Source organism: Tauraco erythrolophus, chromosome 7 (genome assembly GCF_009769465.1).
Source record: "Tauraco erythrolophus isolate bTauEry1 chromosome 7, bTauEry1.pri, whole genome shotgun sequence".
NCBI lineage: Eukaryota > Metazoa > Chordata > Aves > Musophagiformes > Musophagidae > Tauraco > Tauraco erythrolophus.
This window is the reverse complement of record NC_141471.1, coordinates 38,220,413-38,240,483: the sequence shown is the minus strand read 5'-3', so window position 1 is coordinate 38,240,483 and position 20,071 is coordinate 38,220,413. Positions and strand designations below refer to the sequence as shown.

The 20,071-nt window shown below is 37.0% G+C and overlaps 1 protein-coding gene across 1 annotated transcript in view; it reads left to right on the top strand.

Moving 5' to 3' along the window:
• HIBADH (3-hydroxyisobutyrate dehydrogenase) overlaps nt 1-20,071 on the top strand; it is a 74,692-nt gene that overhangs the window by 10,291 nt on the left and 44,330 nt on the right. Inside the window, exons 3-4 of the mRNA XM_086614692.1 lie at nt 3,243-3,352; nt 5,817-5,938. Coding sequence (XP_086470818.1) covers nt 3,243-3,352; nt 5,817-5,938 — 232 coding nt within the window. The remainder of the gene's footprint in view (nt 1-3,242; nt 3,353-5,816; nt 5,939-20,071) is intronic.

Sequence of the window (20,071 nt, the reverse complement as noted above, 5' to 3'; positions counted from 1 at the left end):
TGCCACCAAGGTGTATGGAGGATGAGGGATGTTTGATCATAAGTCTGCATATTCTGTGACTCCACTTTATTTAGCCTCCACTTTATTTAGTAAAGAACTGAGAGGTAGTGTATGTCAGGAGGCAGTCACCTGCCTGCTGCTGATGAATAGTAAGGGGAAAACTGGCTGAGCAGGATCATATGGAATGACTTGCGTTGAAATTTGGAGAAAGTTGCAAGGCGACAAGGGAGAATAATGAATAGTGCTGTGAGCAAGTAGGCCGCCTCCACACTCTGCTATCTCCTTCCCTTCCTCATAGCGATCACTTACTTTCTCACACAGCAGAGTGCATATATGTCACACAGCTACTTTGCTTCAGTTTACGTATCTTTGAATCTTGTCTCAAATTTGGAAGTTTGAGAGTGTTACTGAAGTCATCTGATGCATAAAACAGCGTTAAGATAGTGCTTTCTTCAGTGTATTCAGTAAGAATGGCATTTCAGGCAAGCAGAATTACTGACTTAACTGTAAATATAAGGAAAAGAATAGGGAAGCATTTTGGAACAAATATAAGCAGATGCGCATATCAAAGGGCATAGACCAATGACCAGTATGAAGCAAAGTCTCTCCTATCCAGTTGCATACTTCAAAAGTTTGCTTGAACTGGCAAGTATGAGAACATGTACGGAACTTGGTGGGCCTCTGCTCTGACCCAGTATGGGCTACGTTAGTCATCAGAAATCAGTATTTGGTATGTTTTTTAAAGTTACACACATATTCTTAATGATTACAAATGCTTAGTGTTTCTTAATAGCTTTCAAATGATTCAACTTTATTTCTGAGACAGGAAATCCCAAATAAAAAAAAAAGTTTTGTGTGCTGCTTGTTGAACAAGGTAGGTAGGTTTCCTCTGGGATTATTAGTCATGGTCGTTAATAGTACCAAAAAACTCAGAATGACAATTCTCACTTTAATTCCCACTTTTTTTGCTACTTACTTCAAGGTAGCAAAATTATGTTCCTTTATATGGTTGTGGAAGTACTGTCCCAGTCTGTGTATATTATTAATCTCATTTTCTTCATGTAAAAGGCATTTTAGTATTTTGAAAGACATGGATGGACTTAAATTAATTTCTGCGTTGATGACTACTGTATTATGTCTTCTATATATCTGTGTTGCTTAAGAATTGTTTAAATCTGTAACCAAAACCCAGCTATATCCTGTCTACGTAGCCAAGTGGAAATGTGAAGCTGATGTAGTTTTTAAGTTGTGTGCCCAATACAGATTGTTTTTCAACTTCTGTTTGAAAGATTAAAATGAGTCACAGAGTCTTCAGCTGATAACTTGCAAACCTCTAAGCATATTGGAGATAATAGTTTCAAATAAGAAGACAGATATAAATTCAGGTTCCAATTACACCCTTCCTCTCTCCTCCTCTAATACATATTGGGACTGAACCCAACCAGAGATACTCAGAGCTAAAGGTAAAGATGTCCTACTCCTGTATAAAGAGCTAGGCTCTCCGGTCTCCGGGGAAGCAACTCATAAAATTAACTAATCAGATATAGATGCTTTTCTACTTGTAATTGCCTCATTCGTTCCTCGTAGCCGTTGTTCTTTGGACTAGGGTATGTTTCCTTTTATAACGGTGCAGTATACCAGATGTTTTGTGGAGTATTAGCTTATTCTTTCAAAACAAAACGTGCAAGTTTCTAAGTCCCATCTATGCCAGTTTCTTTACTTTTTTTTGAGAGAGTGCTTTGTTCAGTGGATATATGCAGTCTTCCCTTCTTTTACTGATTTTAGAAGTCAAATAGAAATCAAGAAATTTCTCATGCTCTATCCCAGAAGTCCTTCAAGATGTTATTCAGCATTTCTTACAAATGTGTATATAACAGGCTTCCTTTGATGCTGAGACCTTATATAAACACATTGTATATAAAAGAGAATATATTTACATAAGAACCTTTAGTATCAAAACTAACAAAAATTATAAGAAATACCTGTAGTTATAAATAGGTTAGGAATGGTGAAATGAGGTAGTCAATTTGTTGATTTGTCTACATTATGGAAAGGAACCAAATTTTCAGGTAGCTGTTAAAACTGCAATTTCTTTAACCCTAAAACCATATGATACGGAAATTCTAATTTATTCACACTGAGTAAGAAGTGCATATAAAATTTTGCTTAAGACATTTCTTAAAGTGTGAAAACCCAAGGCCTATAATATATTTAGCAGAATAGATCATTGTAATGTTAGTCTTCCTCATTCAGCAACAATAACTGGAAAATAAATGCTACAAGCCTTATCAAATCTACTTTCTGTTTGTCTTGCTTCCTACATGGAACCTAATTCTTTTCAGTAGAGCTACCTGAATGAGTGAAATAAAATTTGATCCTTGTGGGCTAAAGATAAAAGAATGAGCTGTATTTTTTTTCTTACTGTATTCCCTGAGCTATGAATGTATTAATGATGCATTTTTTAAATAAGTGAATTATTTAACATAGTATTGGACAAAAATTTTAGTGGCAAATGCCTTCTGGGCAAAACTCACTGCTTTAGCTGTCAGTATTCCACTTGTGTGTGTATCTTAAACACCATACTGCCTGCCTCTGAAAATGAGCTGGGGAAGGTAATATACCTTCAGGTATGTTTATTTAACAACTAGTACCTAACAATATATTTCGAAACTTGTTCAGACCTTTTTGGTGAAGGATGCTTGAGCTGATAATTTTCCTTTTTAAAATGTCAACCATTATATTATGAGAAACATCAGTTAGTTTATCTGTGTTTATTTTTTAACGTGAGGCTCAGCGGTGCATTAAATAATTTTTTCTTTTTTCCTCAGTTTTCCTTTCTTACAACACTGTATATAAGACAAGAAAAAAAGGGAATTTTTTTGTGATCCTTCATGTTGTCCCTCCTTAGAAACATTGTAGACTGATATTTTGTGTAGATGCATGGTTTATAGGGAATCAAAGATTCATGAACAGATTGATGGGATGCAAGCATCTTCATTGACCTGTTTTCTGGGGGAACTTCCACAATAGGACATCCTTTTCAATTTTTCTTATTTTTCTGTTACTTGATCCAATTAATCAACATTTCCATTAGGAGGGCAATTTTTCTTGAGTTCTGATTTTTTGCCTAGCTTAGTTGTGACTGGTGACCTGCAAAAACTAAAAACAAACTCAGCAAACGTGTCTGACATCTCTTTTTCTGGAAGTATAAACTTACATAGTTTTATTTTTTTCTTTAAAAGGTAACGGATTCTCCAGCAGATGTAGCAGAAAGAGCAGATAGAATTATTACCATGCTGCCTTCTAGTCCCAATGCGATAGAAGTTTACACAGGAGCAAATGGAATTCTAAAGTAAGAATTTTTTGTAGTTTGGAGAATTCCCACTCCTACTCAAGACTGTGTTATGTTGTTTGTCAGATGATCGTTGTGGCTGTAACTCTTGCTGTGCCTTCAGGGCACTGAACTTGATGTTCTCTGCTTTGTCACTATTGAAATTTCTGATTACGTAAATTCTCTTAAACTGTGCTTGCTTTTGAATGGCTTTTGGCTAAAATCTGAATTTTATTTTCAGTAGAATAATAATTTATGCAAATTTGAGACAACTTAACTGGCTATTACCTATCTTCTCAGTTGCATATTTCTTTTATCATAATATAATCTACTACAGACAAGAATAACTAGAACATTTGCTGACAACAGTTACTTGCTCAAATACTTTTTTCTTTAACTTGAAATCCCATAATGTTCTGAAGAGATGCCATTGTGTCTCATGGTATTAAAGTGCATTAAAATAGAATAGCTGATGAGGCTTTATTGATTTCTACTCTTACTGTGTGTTTATTACACAAGAAAGTATCTAGAGTGTTTGCTTAATGTGAAACTGTTTTTTAACTTTTGCGGAGGAATTTCCACTGGGCCTAAAATCCATAGTTTGCAGCATTCTAGTGCTTGGAGTTTTTGGACTTGCCAAGTTAAAAAAAAAAAAAAAAAGCAGTATTTAAAAGGCTTTTCTGGCCACATGTGCACGGCTCCTGGCAGGGTGACTGTGGCTACTCAATACCTCAGAGAATCATGTAGGATCTTACTGCTATCCAGGCTACTAATGTAAAGGAAGAAAGATACAGAAGACAAAATACAGTAGATTGTCTAGAACTGATGATACCTTTTAAGATATTGGTTGTAGGCAACATTAAGGTGCAGTGGTAAGAAAATGAAATAGAGGAGAGGGATTTCTGTTCTTCTTGCAATATAGGAAATAATAGTTGCTTCTTTCCCTACTGTCTGTAGTTTAATTCCTCACAAAGTAGGTCTGAGCAGATGGAAGTATCTGAGGCTTAGACCCTTCAGAGAAGAAGGGTAATTGGATCAGTCCCCCAAAGCTGGGCAAACAGCTGCTGGAAAACTGTATCTAGGATGGTGGTGCTTTGAAGACCAATTGACAGTACTTACTGATACAAAACAGCCAGTTAATCTTTTGAGTACCTAGATGTGGAATATACTTCGGGGAACAGAGGATGTGGAAAGCAGTCCTGTGCTGCTGCAGTTTCTCAGCCTCTGTATTGCAGAGAAAGAAGTGTAATTTGACAGTAGTGGTTAATTGTCACTCTGAGTGACCTGGTCCTTGGTGACTGGTTTGACTTCGATAATTATCTGAAGCTTTTTAAGCTTTGCTGAAGAAAATATTGATGCTCTCGAGTGATTAAGGGTTAACGTAGTCATCCCACTGTGTTACCAAGGAGCTTATGCCACTGCTCCTTGTTCTGTACATAGGGGAGATGATGTAGTACTGTCTGCCGTGCTGATCAAGCTAACTGCAGCAGCTCATCCCTTCTGTGAAAAAGCACAAGTTCTGTCTATGTGGCACTGAGTCTGGAGCTACAGTGGGGTCCACAATTCTATGTTGTATTGAGAGACTTAATTCCAGCAATCTAGGTAATTCGATTCAGTGAAATTCACTGTACTGCCAACAGCACACAAGGTGCAGTGAGCCTCTTCATCTGTCATGTGTAGCTTTGAACTACTACTCACCTTTTTAAGACTGAAAAATTGTAGTGTTTGATTTCATGGTGTTTGCTGGTGCAGTGGACGTTAAATCACGGTCCAATTGAATGGAAGGAGAGATTAAAATATAATCAAATTCTTTATTGTTGAGGGCATTAAACAAATACTTTAATTGCATTTTTTTTAAACACATACACAACTTTTTGTGTTTTACTGTTTGGGATACAATTCTTCTGCTTAAATTTACTAGCTATCAGTGGGAAAACTTCAGGTTTTTCTCCACGCTTTGCTTTAAATCTGCAGTGGGCTTTTGTGGTGTTAGTTTTCGTCTTTATGTAGAATAAATTTAGCAATGATTAAAAATGTAATCAAGCTATTCTGATAATAACATAAGATATTGTATATATAGAGAAAGAAAATTGTATTGTTATAGATGAAATTTTAGGCTGTATCAACATTTAGTTCAGTTGCTTAGAATGCATCTTGGATGATCTGTATATAATATGCTTCTCAAGCTTGCATGATGGCAGGTTTTCCTAGTGCACCCTTTCTGTGTAGTTTTTTTATAATAGTGTTTAGGAAGAACATGGTTTTTGGTGTTCAGGTTTTATTGTGTTTTGAAGCGTTGGAAACTGCGGTATACATACTCAGGAGTATACATACTGAGCAGATGAATAGAGTTTTAAACTTTGTATTTATTAGTGTACCAGAGTGTCTGTATATTTATCATGCTGAGGAGAGCCACTGCCATCGTAATAGTTGCAGATGTCTTGTGCAACAAATGCTTAATTATAATAATCAATCTTTATTTCAGGAAAGTGAAGAAAGGCTCGTTGCTAATAGATTCCAGTACTATAGACCCTACAGTTTCAAAAGAATTAGCCAAAGCAGTTGAAAAAATGGGAGCTGTTTTCATGGATGCCCCAGTTTCTGGAGGTAGGTCTGTATTAACAGTTTATCTCATATTGGACACATTGTCTCTTTGTTTGCAATCACAGCCACCAATTTATACCCTTGCTTTCTTTGCTGTGTGTACAGCATTCTTTTTTTATTCCATTACATTAAAGAAATGTATGTTATTTTATTAACATTTTTAGAGTTTAGAAATAAGCTTTTGTGTTAGACCTGGAGAAACTTTTGCATGAGCTTTCACATGATATGATTCAGTGGTCCTTTTAATGTAAATTCTTTCATAAAGTTACATTTTTATGCAGGTATTCGCATCTCTTCAGTCTCCGTCCATTTCTTTCTCTTAGGGAAAGACTGTTTGGTTACCAGAAGTTCTGCTACTTTTTCATTAATTAAAAAGGAGAGAAGGAAGGGGGGAAGAAAGGATTTCAGTGTCAAGAAAAAACAGAGCTTTCCAGCTTCTCTGTGTTTTTATAATTGTTGAAGAGCCATGGCAGTATTTTTCTGTTCTTGAAGTTGCTAACTATTGATCTCTGAGAAATAATCTCTTCTAAAAAATAATATAGATCAGGGAAGTCTTTAATTTTGTGGACAGAGGAGAGCAGAATCATAACACTAAAGTTTTGAAAACAAAACCATAGCTGATCGTTACTGTCATAGAATTCTTCTCTCAAACCCCTAAAATTGGAAGATGAGGAAAACCCATTTTGTGGGGGAAGATCTTGGGTGCTTTACAATCCACTCTAAAAAATAATGTAAGCGGCATCATGAGAATTCTTTGTTTTCCTGTCTTTAATGAGGTAATTCAGAGTTGTACCTGAAAGAGAATAAAAATGCAAAGAGTAGGAGAGAATGCACAGGCTAGAAAGAGCATATCCTGAATTTCAGAGCATGAAGATGAGTGTGGATGAGGAGCAAAAACTAACCATCTTTTTAGTTTTAAACTGAAAACTAAGGCAGGATTTGGCTGCACACTAGAAGCCAAAATTTTCATCCAAATTCTAATGTGAACAGAAAGTAGGAAGACTTACTTAGTCACTTAGTCACTATAGTCACCTTATATAGGTGATATTGAAGAATATAATGGGGAAGACAAGATTCTTGTTTCTCTGTTAAAATACTAATTCTTGTTTTGTCAATTTAGATAACTTGTCAGCCTGGAAATAAAAACCACAGGAAAAAGTATATTGTGAGTGGATTTTATATCTATCTAAGGCTTTTCTAAACACAGCATGGCCTTCTACTTACCGGTTGGGCAATTCTGACATCTTTTATGTGGTTCTCTTCAATCCCTTTCCTTCAAACATGTTGTTTACCTGAGGGATTTAATTACCTTTTGGAAAGTCTGTAACTTGTTTTTACCCATAAGTTTTTGCTTTAAGGCTGACTGGGCTATGACTGCACAGAAAGAATGAAATTAAAATTTGATTTCAAAACAACCCTACCTGTTTCAGGGGTTTTGTTCCTTCAGAAAAAAGGTAATGCTGAGACTGGGTTAATATGATAACATGCAGTTGACTAGTCTGAATACAAATGACTTTTTTGGTATTAGTGGTTTATCTGAATACAAATTACTTGGTGTTTAGTGTCAATTACAGATTGAGTGATATTCTGAAGCAGAGGGAAAGAATTGATACTTAGCTTTCTAGTACGTAATATGTTTGTGAATGCCAAGGAGCATTCTGTGTAAGTCATGTTTAAAGTGAGTGGTTACTAGAAATTTGGAGAAGTTAAGTATGTTAGAAAAGGCTTTAATGTTGTGCTCTGTTCTTTCCATCTTTGAAGACCTAACACATCAAGGCTTTGGGGTATTTTGGTATGTCCTGACTGCATTGTTGGCCTTTAGACAAAATGCTAAATGGAGAAGTATGCTCAGCTCTCCAGAAATTGGCAGGCGTTATTCTGTTGCTCTGCAATGCAATAGACTTGGCAGGAGTCTGAGGGAGGGTGTTTGTGGGATGCAGTGAGAAGGAAGAGAAAGCAGCATGCCTGAACTGTCCTCTTTAGACCTGTCTGTTTACTAGCTGTTATTGGCAGGCAATTCCACTTGTGTTTTTAGGTATTTGGGTGTTGCCTGATGGACATTAATGTTCATCTGCACTGCGAAAAAGTTATTTCACAAACTAAATAATATTTTGAAAATTGCTTCATGTATAAACTTTATGGAGAAATAGTGATGATTTTAATCCTATCTTGGCATTGCATATGAAGTATCTTAGGGCCTAGCATTAGTGCCAGATTTTAGTGGCTTGTTTGCAGCCTTGCCCCTGAAAGAAACAATCTCTTAATCTTTTTCAGATGGGTGCCCCAATGTAGTAGGGCTGTCTTCTCCATATGATTGGCCTACAGCATTTACTTGCAGCTTACAGTCAGGACCCATTAAGTAGTTGATGCCCCAAGTAACTATAGTGTTATTTTGTATTAACTGACTTTGGCAAATACTTCTCATCCCAGTAGTTGCATGCAGATTATGCTGCTAATACTGTCTAGAGATAGCAATCGCTTTACCCTGGGATTAGGATCTCTTGCAGGTCCACATGAGAAAGTTTGTCACAGTTCCCAGTGCTGCCCTCATTAGTGAGCTTTGTAAGTGTATGACAAATGAGGTAACATTTTCAAGATCTGTGTTTATTTAATTTATTTTTTTTAAAAATTCTAGAGGAGTAAATTAATCTTTTTGCAAAGATTAGATTCTGTGTCTTTGCATGTATAAAAGGCTTTTAAAGCAAACATTATCACAGAAGCATATGTAAAACTGACTTCTGTTGGCACTGAAGACACTACTGGCTAAGTAAGGGATTTAAATTTAGCCTTTAAGAATTGCGTCGAGTTTGTCCTCCCACTGGTTTCTCTGAAAGTATGACACAAATTCTCTGCTTGCAGTCCGGAGCAAACTTTACTAGTAGTTTCACTAATGTTGCTGTAACATTTCTCTTTTTAATTCGATATACAAAATATGCAGTCTAAAGTACAGTGGGTGAAATGTGTTGGTTTTTTTTTTTATTTCTGATGCAATGCTTTCTTCATTGTAAGCATTGTTAGCGTTCAGATATTACTTTTCAGCATTTTTTCCCTTCCACTAACTCTTGATATCAGCTCCTCTTCTGCTCAAAATATGTTGTACTTCCTTCAGCTGGAACTTCACAAAAACATGTGATAGCTTGATTTGTTTTTCTCGTTTTGGAGTTACAGATAAACTGTTTTCAATTCTTTTGTAAATATGGTTCTTTAGATCCAGTAGTGAAACTTAGGTAGATCTTTTTCCTCACTGACTACTTTAGCCAAGATAGTTGTCAATAAAAAAGTCGGACTGCTAATTAAAAAGAGCAGTCATGTAGAGAACTGTAGTTATGTTAAAATGATAATAAGCAGTAGACTAAAACTTTTTTTTGTAGGAACTGTGGGCTGGAGCTGGTTAGAAAAGGTTGGAGTTTCTATTCCAGAAGACATGTCAAACTGTTTCATCTTAGAGTACTACTTCCATAAGCTCCAGCTAACCATTAAGTGATGGAAAGAATATTAGTAGGAAAACTGACAAATTGAGACTTAAGCTCTCTAGTAATGGAGTAAAATGTGAGTCCTTGAAGAGTGAATTGCAGACTTATTCCCTGTATGGCCAAATCTGTGCTTAACATGAAGCAAAGAAAAAGAATGTTGAGAAATACTGTGAAGATCTTTTCTTTGTTTTCCTTTCAAAGAGCAATATGTTTCATGGTTCCAGCTTTTTTTTTTTTTAAAAAAAAAGACACTTTCTCAAAACTGGGGTAGTAAATGTATTTCGATGGCATAATCGGACTGACTGCAGAGATTAAATAGACCAAAGAGAATAATTGGTGAACATATTTCTTACTCGAACATTGAAGGTTAAGTGCAGTGTCTTTTCCAAGGGAGACAGAGGAGAGGGCTTTGCAGAAGAGTTAAGACTGTGTCTGTGCACACTAATGCTTGCAAAGATGATTTGAAAGATGTTTTAAGACAAGAGAAAATAATAAAAAATGAGTGGTTCAAACATTGCATCTCTTGTAAGTTCTATTGTAATAAGAAAGCATCATCAATATGCTTGCAAGAAGAAAACTGGTTAATAGACCTCTCTTTTGTTGGAGAGCCTTCACAGAACTACTTGTTAACTGGCTCTCCTAGGTAGTATCTGCTTTATTTCTTTAGCTCTGTGCATTTTCAGAGAAATGCAGTCTTATGACTTTATGGGAGTGGAAAAGTTGGTTGGTTGATTCAGCATCTCTAATTTGAGAGATTATGTACTTTTTTAATGAACATAAGACATAAAATAAGGAATCTCCTGTATTCAGTAGTATAGAGGTTTTGTTTGGTTTTGGCCTGCTAATGCAATGATTGAAATATCTGTCAGGATCCTTGAAACACTGTCAAGACAAAGCAGGTTCATGAATTTAGCTAATAATTCTGACATGTCACGCTCTAGGGCAGGTGTTCTTGTTGGTGAGGAAAAGATCTGAAGGCATAGCAATATTTGCTCCATTGTTATTTCTGGATTTATGCTTCTATGCTTTATTTTTAAAGCCTGAATGTGTGTACTCAGAATGGCTGCAATGTTCTCTGTGCTCCTGGTGCCGAGCATAGTGTTTTCACCTCCCTTCTTCTACTCTTCCTCAGTCACTCCATGTCTTGCCTAATCTTTTCTTCCCTGACATGTTTCTTAGTTTCTCTGTTTACATTTTTGCTGAATGCATCTGATCATTTAATTTTTTGCAAGTTTGTGATCAAGGGATGGTAGTAGAAATTGTGATGTACGACCTTAATGTTAAAGGTAGTATGAAAAATATTACTGACAACTAAGCCCCACACAGCCGCTCGCTCACTGCCCCCCAGTGGGATGGGGAAGAGAATTCGAAGAGTAAGAGTGAGAAAACAGTTTAATAGGTAAAGCAAAAGCCACGCAGGCAAGCAAAGCAAAACAATTAATTCATTCACTACTTCCCATGGGCAGGCAGGTGTTCAGCCATCTCCAGGAAAGCAGGGCTCCATCACCCGTAACGGTTACTTGGGTGAAGACCAACGCCACCACTCTGAGCATCCTCCCCTTCCTTCTTCTTCCCCCAGCTTCTTATACTGAGCATGATGTTATACAGTACAGAATATCGCATTGGCCAGTATGGGTCAGCTGTCATGGCTGTGCTCCTTCCCATCTTCTTGTGCACCCGGCAGAGCATGGGAAGCTGAAAGTTCTTGACTGCTTCGCAACAACTAAAAGCATCCATGTAGTATCAGTATTGTTCTCATACCAAATCTGAAAACATAGCACTATACCAGCTACTATGAAGAAAATTGACTCTATCCCAGCTGAAACCAACACAAGTTATTCTGAAATTTAAATGAGATGAAAGTACTGCAGGAAATAACTGATAACAGAAAAAGGGAAGGATTGGGTGAATTGATTTAAGGAAGCTGAAATGAGGACAAAGAAATACCTTGAAATCTGAGATGCTTAAAAAGCTTCCAATTCCTAATAACTTATGCTTTGAACTATTGAACAATACTTATTTTTGTCAAAATAAAGCTAGTTTAATAGACCTCTTTTGTTGGAGAGAAGATGGAAAGGAATGAAGATCTTGAAAATGTTAGACATTGGCAAAATACATATTTTGACACTGAGGAAGGAGGAAGTATAAACCCTGTGCAGAAATCATGATGTTCACAGCAGCTGTTGTAGCAGAAGAGTTAGATAGTACATTTACTGATGTGCTGACTTTGCGAGGATATTTTTCTTCTGTGAGTCTGTTATGCTTTTTGTTTTATTTTATGGAGAATGCAAAAGGTAGCAGAAGGCAAGGAAGAATAAACAGATTTGTTGAGAGTATCATCTAAAACTGTTCAATGGGGTGGAGACAATTGTTCCTACAATGACTAAAAGGATGGAATGACTGATTTTATTCAAGTATACTGTATATTTTGACTATAAAACTGTGTGTAGTCTGGCCAACTAGTGACCGATGTGTAGGGAAACATATCTGTCTCCATTTATTCGAAGGTGTAAAGATGAGTTATTCAGGCTGGCCCAATGGGATATAACCAGGAATAATAGGCTGGAAATTATTAAGGAAAGAAAAATGCATGCAGTGTCTACCAGAAAAAACTTCCTAACAACATTCTTCATACACTGTGGAATAATTTTCCAATGGAGTTGGTTGAAGCCAAATACCTTGACATGCTTTAAACTGTATTGGGCAAAGTGCTAGGAACTATTCTGTAGGGAAAAATCTTTAACTGGCAGGAGGATGGTTACATGATCTAATAGGTCTTTTCCATCTCTAATGTCTACAATTCTGTTGTGTTCTCACATATGGTGTTCAAAAACAGTTAAAGGAAAACTGTCCAGATGGAAGTTAAAAATCCCTGTGGCACTCTTTGAAAAAGAGTAAGGGATAACTGCAGAATTAGAGCCAACATTCCTTTTCTCAGTAAAACTGGTTCTAATATCCACGGCTGTATGTGAGCTGTTACCGCATTCCTAATAGCTGCTCTGTTTGCTTGTGGTTACTTTAATGCTAGTATCTGGCTCATCCTGTCAAGTGTTCTGAGACACACAAAATAAGAAAGATCTTCAAACTTCTGCCTGTCATAAGTCTAGGGAATAAAAATTAATTTTGTTTCATTTTTAAAATTTTGATTGCTTCTTCTAGAGAACTTTTAAAGTTAAGGAGTTGCAGGTGGTGTTTGGAAATGTTTCTGGAATGCAGTGATGACTTTGAGGCTTTCTACAACGTTTGTTTTGGTTTTAAATGTTCATACACTTCTTTTTGTCTCTTTCTGCTCTCCTAAACGGAGCCTCTTACTCTAAATGTGTATTCTTCGTTTAGTCAAAAAACCTAACATGACTTACATGCTTGGGACAGTGGCGATGATCAGCACCAGAACTTAATAACCCCCTGACTCTGAGTCCTAATTCCGTATGGTGCTAAATGTGGATGGCACACTTGCTGGCACCAAGCCCAGCCCCACGGCACACCAGAGCACGGAGTACAAACTGGAGAGCGCAGCACAGAATAGAACCAGGAGTATGCACAAGCAGCCTTCAGTGTGGGGACAGTCCCCACCAGCTACAAGCACTAGGGTGCCACTGGAGAAAATGCAACTTGCTCTGAATTTTAATGCAAAGCAGTTGTACTTGCAGTTCAGTGTTGCCTTTAAACAGACTTTTCCAGTCTGTTGTTTGAAAAAAAAAAAAAATGTCCAGAGAAAACTGACTTACTTAAGTGGATTGGGCACTGAAGACTTAGAATTAACATGTTTTCTTTTGTCTCTTATTCAGCAAGGGAGAACTGCAGATCTTACATTATACACAGGAGAAGACATGCTAGCATCTGAAGTACCTGAGCCGAAGTCTTAGGACACATCAGTGTAAACTGATCTGTGTTGAAGAAGACTCCTTTGTAGGCCCATTAAACACTAAAACAATTTTAAAGGAGGAAAAAAAAATAACCCAGGTGGGGAAACTTTGCAGGCAGGGACTTGTCTTATAGTGTAGACCTTTGAAAGTAAATTGTTAGTTGATATCCTAAATGACTGATAAGGATACTTGTGTATCCTTATTAAAGTCATGGTGATGAGTTGAGCAAGGATGGGATTTATGTGTGACGATATTATCTGACAGTACAGAGCCATTGTAAGTCACTGGTCATTGCGGAAAGTTCTCTTGTAGTAGAGGGCATCTTATGTTTTGACAAGTCTCATAAGTTTTGCTGATACAAAAGAGGAGAATGTTCTAGCAAAAGTACTCCCTCTGCACTTTAAACAAATACCTAAAAATTACTCCATGTTTATAGTGCTTACTGTAGTATTGCTCATTGTGAGGCAATTCAATAGCTAGAGCTTTTGTCCTTAGCAGGACTGCTCCTGGTTAATCCACAGAGAGCACACAGCAATATCAAGATTTCCTAATTCTTCCTCCTCCAACCATGTTAAAAAAAAACCAGGATTTATATGATTATACAAAAGGTAAGGGAGACAGTATTGGCTTTTACTGTTCATAAGCATTTCGAATTCAGCTGTGAGCATAAAAACTATGTAAACGTTCACCTTTCAGTTTGTCCAACCGTATTTAGTCCTGTTGGCTCACCGCTTCGATCTACTGAAATGCAGAGGACAGAAGAGTCATGCAGTTCCAGAGCTGAAGAAAGAGTTTTTAACTACAGTTCTCTTCATGCCAAGCACAACATAGGATCTGAAGTGAAAACAAAATGACTTACTGCACTGTATTTGACCTACAACTTTAACCCTTAAAACTTAGTTACTGTTTTCATTCCTGTAGTTTCACTGGGACACAGTGTGTGGAACGTCCTAGACCTTAGAAGGCTTTAACCTGTATCTGTTCGTAAGAAGAGTTACAGGGTGGCTTGACAGGAACAGAGTGATGTGTGGAAATATCACCCTAATGCTGACCCTTCGGTTTCTGTTCCTGGATCTGTAAGGAGTTGTGTTTTAATTATTCTGTACTGTGGAAGAATGTTAAATTTGTCTGCTGTAAAATGGAAGGAGGGAGGGGGAACTGTGAAACACTGTGTAACACTTTATTAAAACCTTTACGTATTTTAAATAAATCCACATAATGATTTGATAGCATCCCTTTATGTTGTTTAACTGTCAGTAAACTAATGGGATGCTTTAATGTGTAGTTTAGGTCATTGGCAACAATAGTAATCTGACATGTAATTATCCATTTGCTTTATTTGAGTTGCTGCAAACTGTGTAAGATCCTAGTTACTCAGTAACTATATAGTTTACGCATATGCAGTCAGAAACAATACATTTTTGCTGTCATTTTGTTCTCAATGTGTGTTTCCTTTGCTTTCTGAGCATATATGGTGGGAACGTATGGCTCGTGGCTCTTAGTGTATTTGCCAGTGGGAGTACAGAGAAAGTCACGTTGACTTTTATCTTTGGCTGAGGAGTGTACTACTTGTGTTTCACTTGTGCTAGATATCTTTGGTTTGCTTAAAATAATGACTTTTCAGAAATCAATATAAAAGTAACTTGTACATAAGCTGTATGGGTATATGCATAGTCAGCTTTTCAGACTTGGTTGATTTCTGATGTCCAGCATTTTTCCGACTAAACTATTTCCCAGAATTGCTACAATTGCTAGTAGTATGAAAGCAGTATTTGGGAGCAGCTAAATGCTCTTTGTCTTGAGTAAGGCATTTTACGTTGAGTATGCTGAAAGAACAGAGATTTCCTCTCTCTTTTAAAAGTTCGAGCGACAATTGGAGAAAGTAATTTTCAGTAGCATTATTAGCATGTGAAACATTGTTGCAGTAGAGCTCTAGTTAAATTAGGAGTGTATCTAGCTTTCTTATTTCTGCAGATACTCATCTTAGAATTTATACTTGTGGGGAGTTAGGGGTGTTGCTGGGACAGTAGGAAGATTTGGTAGCGGAAGCACTAAATGAGAAGCTGATGTGAATTTGGCAAGCAAGAGGGTTTCCTGAGATGGAGCATCCTCTTAGCAGCCTCAGCCTGAATCCTGACTGCCTCTGAGGGCTCCCACCCTCTCCGAGATGGAAGTTCCTGCAGAGGGTACTAATAGCATCCCTCAGTGCCTCAGCGTATCATACTAAGGCGTGGGGCTTGACTGCTGTGAAGCAATGCAATAAATGCTTCCTAGGGCCAAAATGAACATATCTGATCACGTAAATGCGTCATTCGTGTGCTAGAATAAACTGGACTATAGGAAGACATTTCTATTAGTGGTGCAGCAACTGGCACACCTCATAAAGGTGGTGATTAATCTGTTACTGTTTGGTCACTGGCACGTTTTTCCCGCTGCATTAGTATGCTTGGCAATTCTTAGCACTAAATGTGACTATGTGCCCTTACTTAGTGTGTTGTTTTCCTTAGTAGACAATTATACCAATTTTGAATGGAGCATTTTTTGGTAGCTGGGTTAAAAGATTCTTAGAAGATTGAAACAGTAGGCAGCAAAGCTTGTTAAGGAGTTGTTACTTTACAAGCCCTCAAGAATTCAGAATATGGCTTGCTTACTACTTAAAAAAGTCCAAACGTCCCTTATAGACTCCATTTCAGAGCCAGCATCAAATCTATGCTATACTTGTATAAAAATCCAAACATGCACTCTTGGCCATTACTGTTTACTGAATCAGAACCCTACTGTTTCCACTTGCACTGAATCTAATTTATCGTAAGTGACCACAAAATCTAAAATTATTTATATGTTGGCACCTAACAGCTCCACTATAGTTAAGGGTCTGTTGGCATTTCCATTATAAACCTTCCCTTTGAGAGGTTTATAACTTGGCGGTTTTACTTTTGCTTCAGGCTCAAAAGTGCCATTTTCATCCAAGCACAAATTCTTCTACAGAATTGCATTTAAATCAGTTTGGCCATTATTTATTTTAGAGTGTGTATGTTGGGGAGTGGAAGGGAACATAGTGTTTAATTTTGGTTTCAGAAGCTTTTTTGTCAGACTATATAATGAAAGAAAAATGGTGCTTTTTATTTTATTTTGTAGGTACTTAACCCTTCCTTGGATGTGTTAAAGTTACTAAAACCATGCTTTTCAGGTAGCTCCCAATGCTCACATGCCACACATCCACTCCCACCTACCCACCCATCCGTCTCGCCTGCGCTTACCCAGTGACATGCTTTGAGGAAGCATCCCCTGGCTTGTGGCAGTGAAAGGTTTTTGGGGAGCGGATGCAATAACATACAGTGAATGTTCTGTTGAGAGGGCTCAAGCCAGCCAGTCCAACCGAGAAACAGATGGAGCTTAATTGGAAAAAGACAGGCCGAATGCAATTGTCAGTCAAATGTAACCCTATGTGGTTAAGAGTGGCATTTCCTATGGCTCTGCCATTTCTTGTGGGATGTGTGTAAATTACTGCTTGGGTGCAGTAATCCTTGGAGTCTGAAAGTAGTGTGAGTTGCTGTTTTCCCTTGCTCCTGAATTCTGAACCACAGAGGAATTCCAGCTCTTTTTTAGTCATAAATTCTTGCCATAGTACTGTATTATTATGCTAATTAAATTCTTCCCACACGAATAATAGGTATCTATAATGTTTCAGTACTAATCATAGTAACACAGTACCAGTGTTCTTTTACATTGTGGTTTAAGGATACAAAGAAGGGAAATTGTGTACAGAGAGGTAGAAGCTTTTATTAGACCAAATAATAGAGCTGAAAATAGAAAACAAGTTTCTGAGTCAGTTCTTTCATCACATTGCGCAAGAAGCAGTAGAGTACAATAGCGCTTTTTTTCCCCCCCTTTGCTATTGAATTACTCACAAGAAAAAGCTACTTGATAGAAAACAAAGTGGGGAAGAGGGTATGTGGTTTGGCAACTTCTTGTGTACTCATCATTTTGGAGTTTTCTATTTTCAGGTAGTTCATGCAGATTACCAGTTGGGCAAACAAGTAATAAAACTGCTTTGTTTTGTTTTATCTTCTGTTTTATTGATGAGAGGGAGAAGGGCAGCACAAGTATAATTAACTGTGGAGGCAAGTAGCAGCAGCTTATTGAACTATGGGGCACTGAATCCCATTGAAGCATTGGAAAGTCTTCTCCATCTTGCCTTTTTTTTTTCCTAATTCCAGATGTTAATGAATTCATAGGTCAAACATTACAAATGTTGAATGTTTTAGAGACAACTCATTTTAAATTTTATTAGTTTATTTTTAGTTAGCACTGAAGGCTAAAACTTTAGTATACATTAAAATCTGCTGTTTTCAGCTTTGGACTCTGGAAACAGAAGCTTACAGAAACAGCAGATGTCACAAGACACATGATTAGTTCCTCACTATCAAAACTTTAATAACATTTTCAGTGATACCCCTTTATCATTAAGAATCAAGAAATTTAAACTATATGCAGTCATGGGGAAAAAAAAAATCATTACAAGTACCTTAATAGAGTACATCTGTAAAGCTCCAATTCAGCGTAAAACACTTAAGCATCTACTTAAGTCCATCTGTTTCAATGAGAATTTAGTACAAGTTGAAGAGGCGTGTCCTCAGTGTCTGTTAAGTGTCTGTGGGGTAATCTGTCTGTCTGACATGACTGAGTTACCATCTTTGAAATCAAGGTTTTCAAAGCACTATATAGAGCTGACATCCTGGGCATGATTTGACTGGACTTCTCATGCAGCTGTAACCTCATTGTTTTAATTACTTGGAAATACCCTTCATCTCGAAGTAAACATAAAGGATTTGTTACTTGATATCACCTAAGTTCAAGAATTTATTGTTTGCTATTTTCAGCATCTTACCTTATTGACATATAATTTAAACCTGTTGAAATATAACTTAGCACAATGACTTCTACTCCTTTCTGCCTTTCTTGGGAATTGGGTAGTATTATTGGGTTAGAATATTTTAAGTTTATTTTCAAAGTAGTGTCCTGCAAACATGATCCTGAAGCAAAACTATGTATTTATGTAGGCTTTGCAAGTTGTTATGTTTCATTACTACTGTATTTATATCTCTTCAGCACAACAATGGCTGACTCATTTTAAATGCTTTTCCTCACTTCCTAACGCTCTCATTGAAGAAATAGTGTCCAGTTTTCCCCTCCCCTCATCCACTCTAGTACATGTTCTGCTGTTTCTCGTGAGGTTGCAGCTGGGAACGAGCACCCTTGAACCCTTGAATCTCTGTTGCTTGATTCTATAACAGCTTGATGAGTATCCTCCACACTGACTGCTGAAAAAAACCACATTTTCTAAATTCCAGTTGTTGTCATGGATTTCCAATGACAAAATATACAGGATTTGCAGGAGGGAAGAGAACTGGAGAAGATTTATTAGCTGAAAGGTACTTGTCTGTAAGTACCTGGCATAGACTGCAGTTACAAAAGCAGCTACCCATGAGTGTATCTTCTAGTGGTGTGAGGCTTTAGTGTAGAGTTTTAACTCTTCCTAATGCTCGTGTAAGTTACTGAAACCACTGAACTTGTCTGCAACTAGAATATTTACCTGTACTGACAGCTCTCACTAGGGAGGTGTCTACCTGCTCTTGGTCACCTTCACATTTTGCTTCAGCTGGATCTGAACTTCCCAAGCTGAGGATTTGTTTTTGGAGGGCGGTACAACTGGAGTAACTTAGAACTCTGGAGCTATTTGTGCGGCTCATCATTACTTTGCCCCCCTAATCAGATAGTTGCTATGAAAGCCAACAAATATAATTGTCACTATGAATAAGTACTCACAATGATGAGACAGAACTCCATAGTTTTATATATTTAAATAAACTCCATGGAAATTAAGTGTAGAGAGGAGGGAAATTAGGCTGGAGAAGTCAGAGTTCAGGCATGAAGGCCCTATTTGTAAGTGTTGCACATAGGCTTTCAAAATTTTTCTTTTCCTTAAAAAAAACCCACAACAAAACCAAACAAACTAAAAATGACCAGGAAGATGTAAACATGCTCCCAAAAAAAACAGTCCCTGATTTTCTTTCTTCTGTTAATTTTCATATATTTGTGGAAACTTCTGTAATTTTTGCCAATATTTAGAAATTGTCAATATTGTCTCACACCTGTGGCTTACTGTACATGTTCACTATAGATTTTATTGAGGTTTTTTTGGTCAGGATTTTCAAAAGTGCACAAAATATATCATGTGCAGGTGTTCCTGTTTACTCAAATGGGAGTTTATTTCCAAAAATATAACCTGTCGTTTGAAACTGAAGTTACAGGAAAGACATACAATAAACCTAGTGTATTTAATTTATGATAGTGGAAATGCTGTCAACAGATACAAATGACTGCTGCCCCTTCTAAAATAGAAGAGATTATAAGAGAGTAATTTATATTATTGTAATGATACAATATAACTATCACTCTAGATGATTTACATTTTAGTTATTAACTATTAATATTTGAATGTTTCATTTTCTCCTTCCTCTTTTCATTGGCTCCATGTCAGCCAGCAATTTCATATTGTGACGTTGTTAACGAGAATAGATGTTGCAAAATGAGGTTTATGGACTTTTTTGTTTTCCCTAGTACTGTAGTATCTTTTAGACCTCTTATTCTTGTAGAAAAGTAAATAAGGATTTAATTGCAGTTCTTCGCTCAATGCTAAGCCAGATACGTGGCACACGACTGTCAGAAAGGTTTATTTTCTCTGCCTTGCAATGACCTTAACTTGACCTAAAATGACTAGTTTCTGTCAGGGG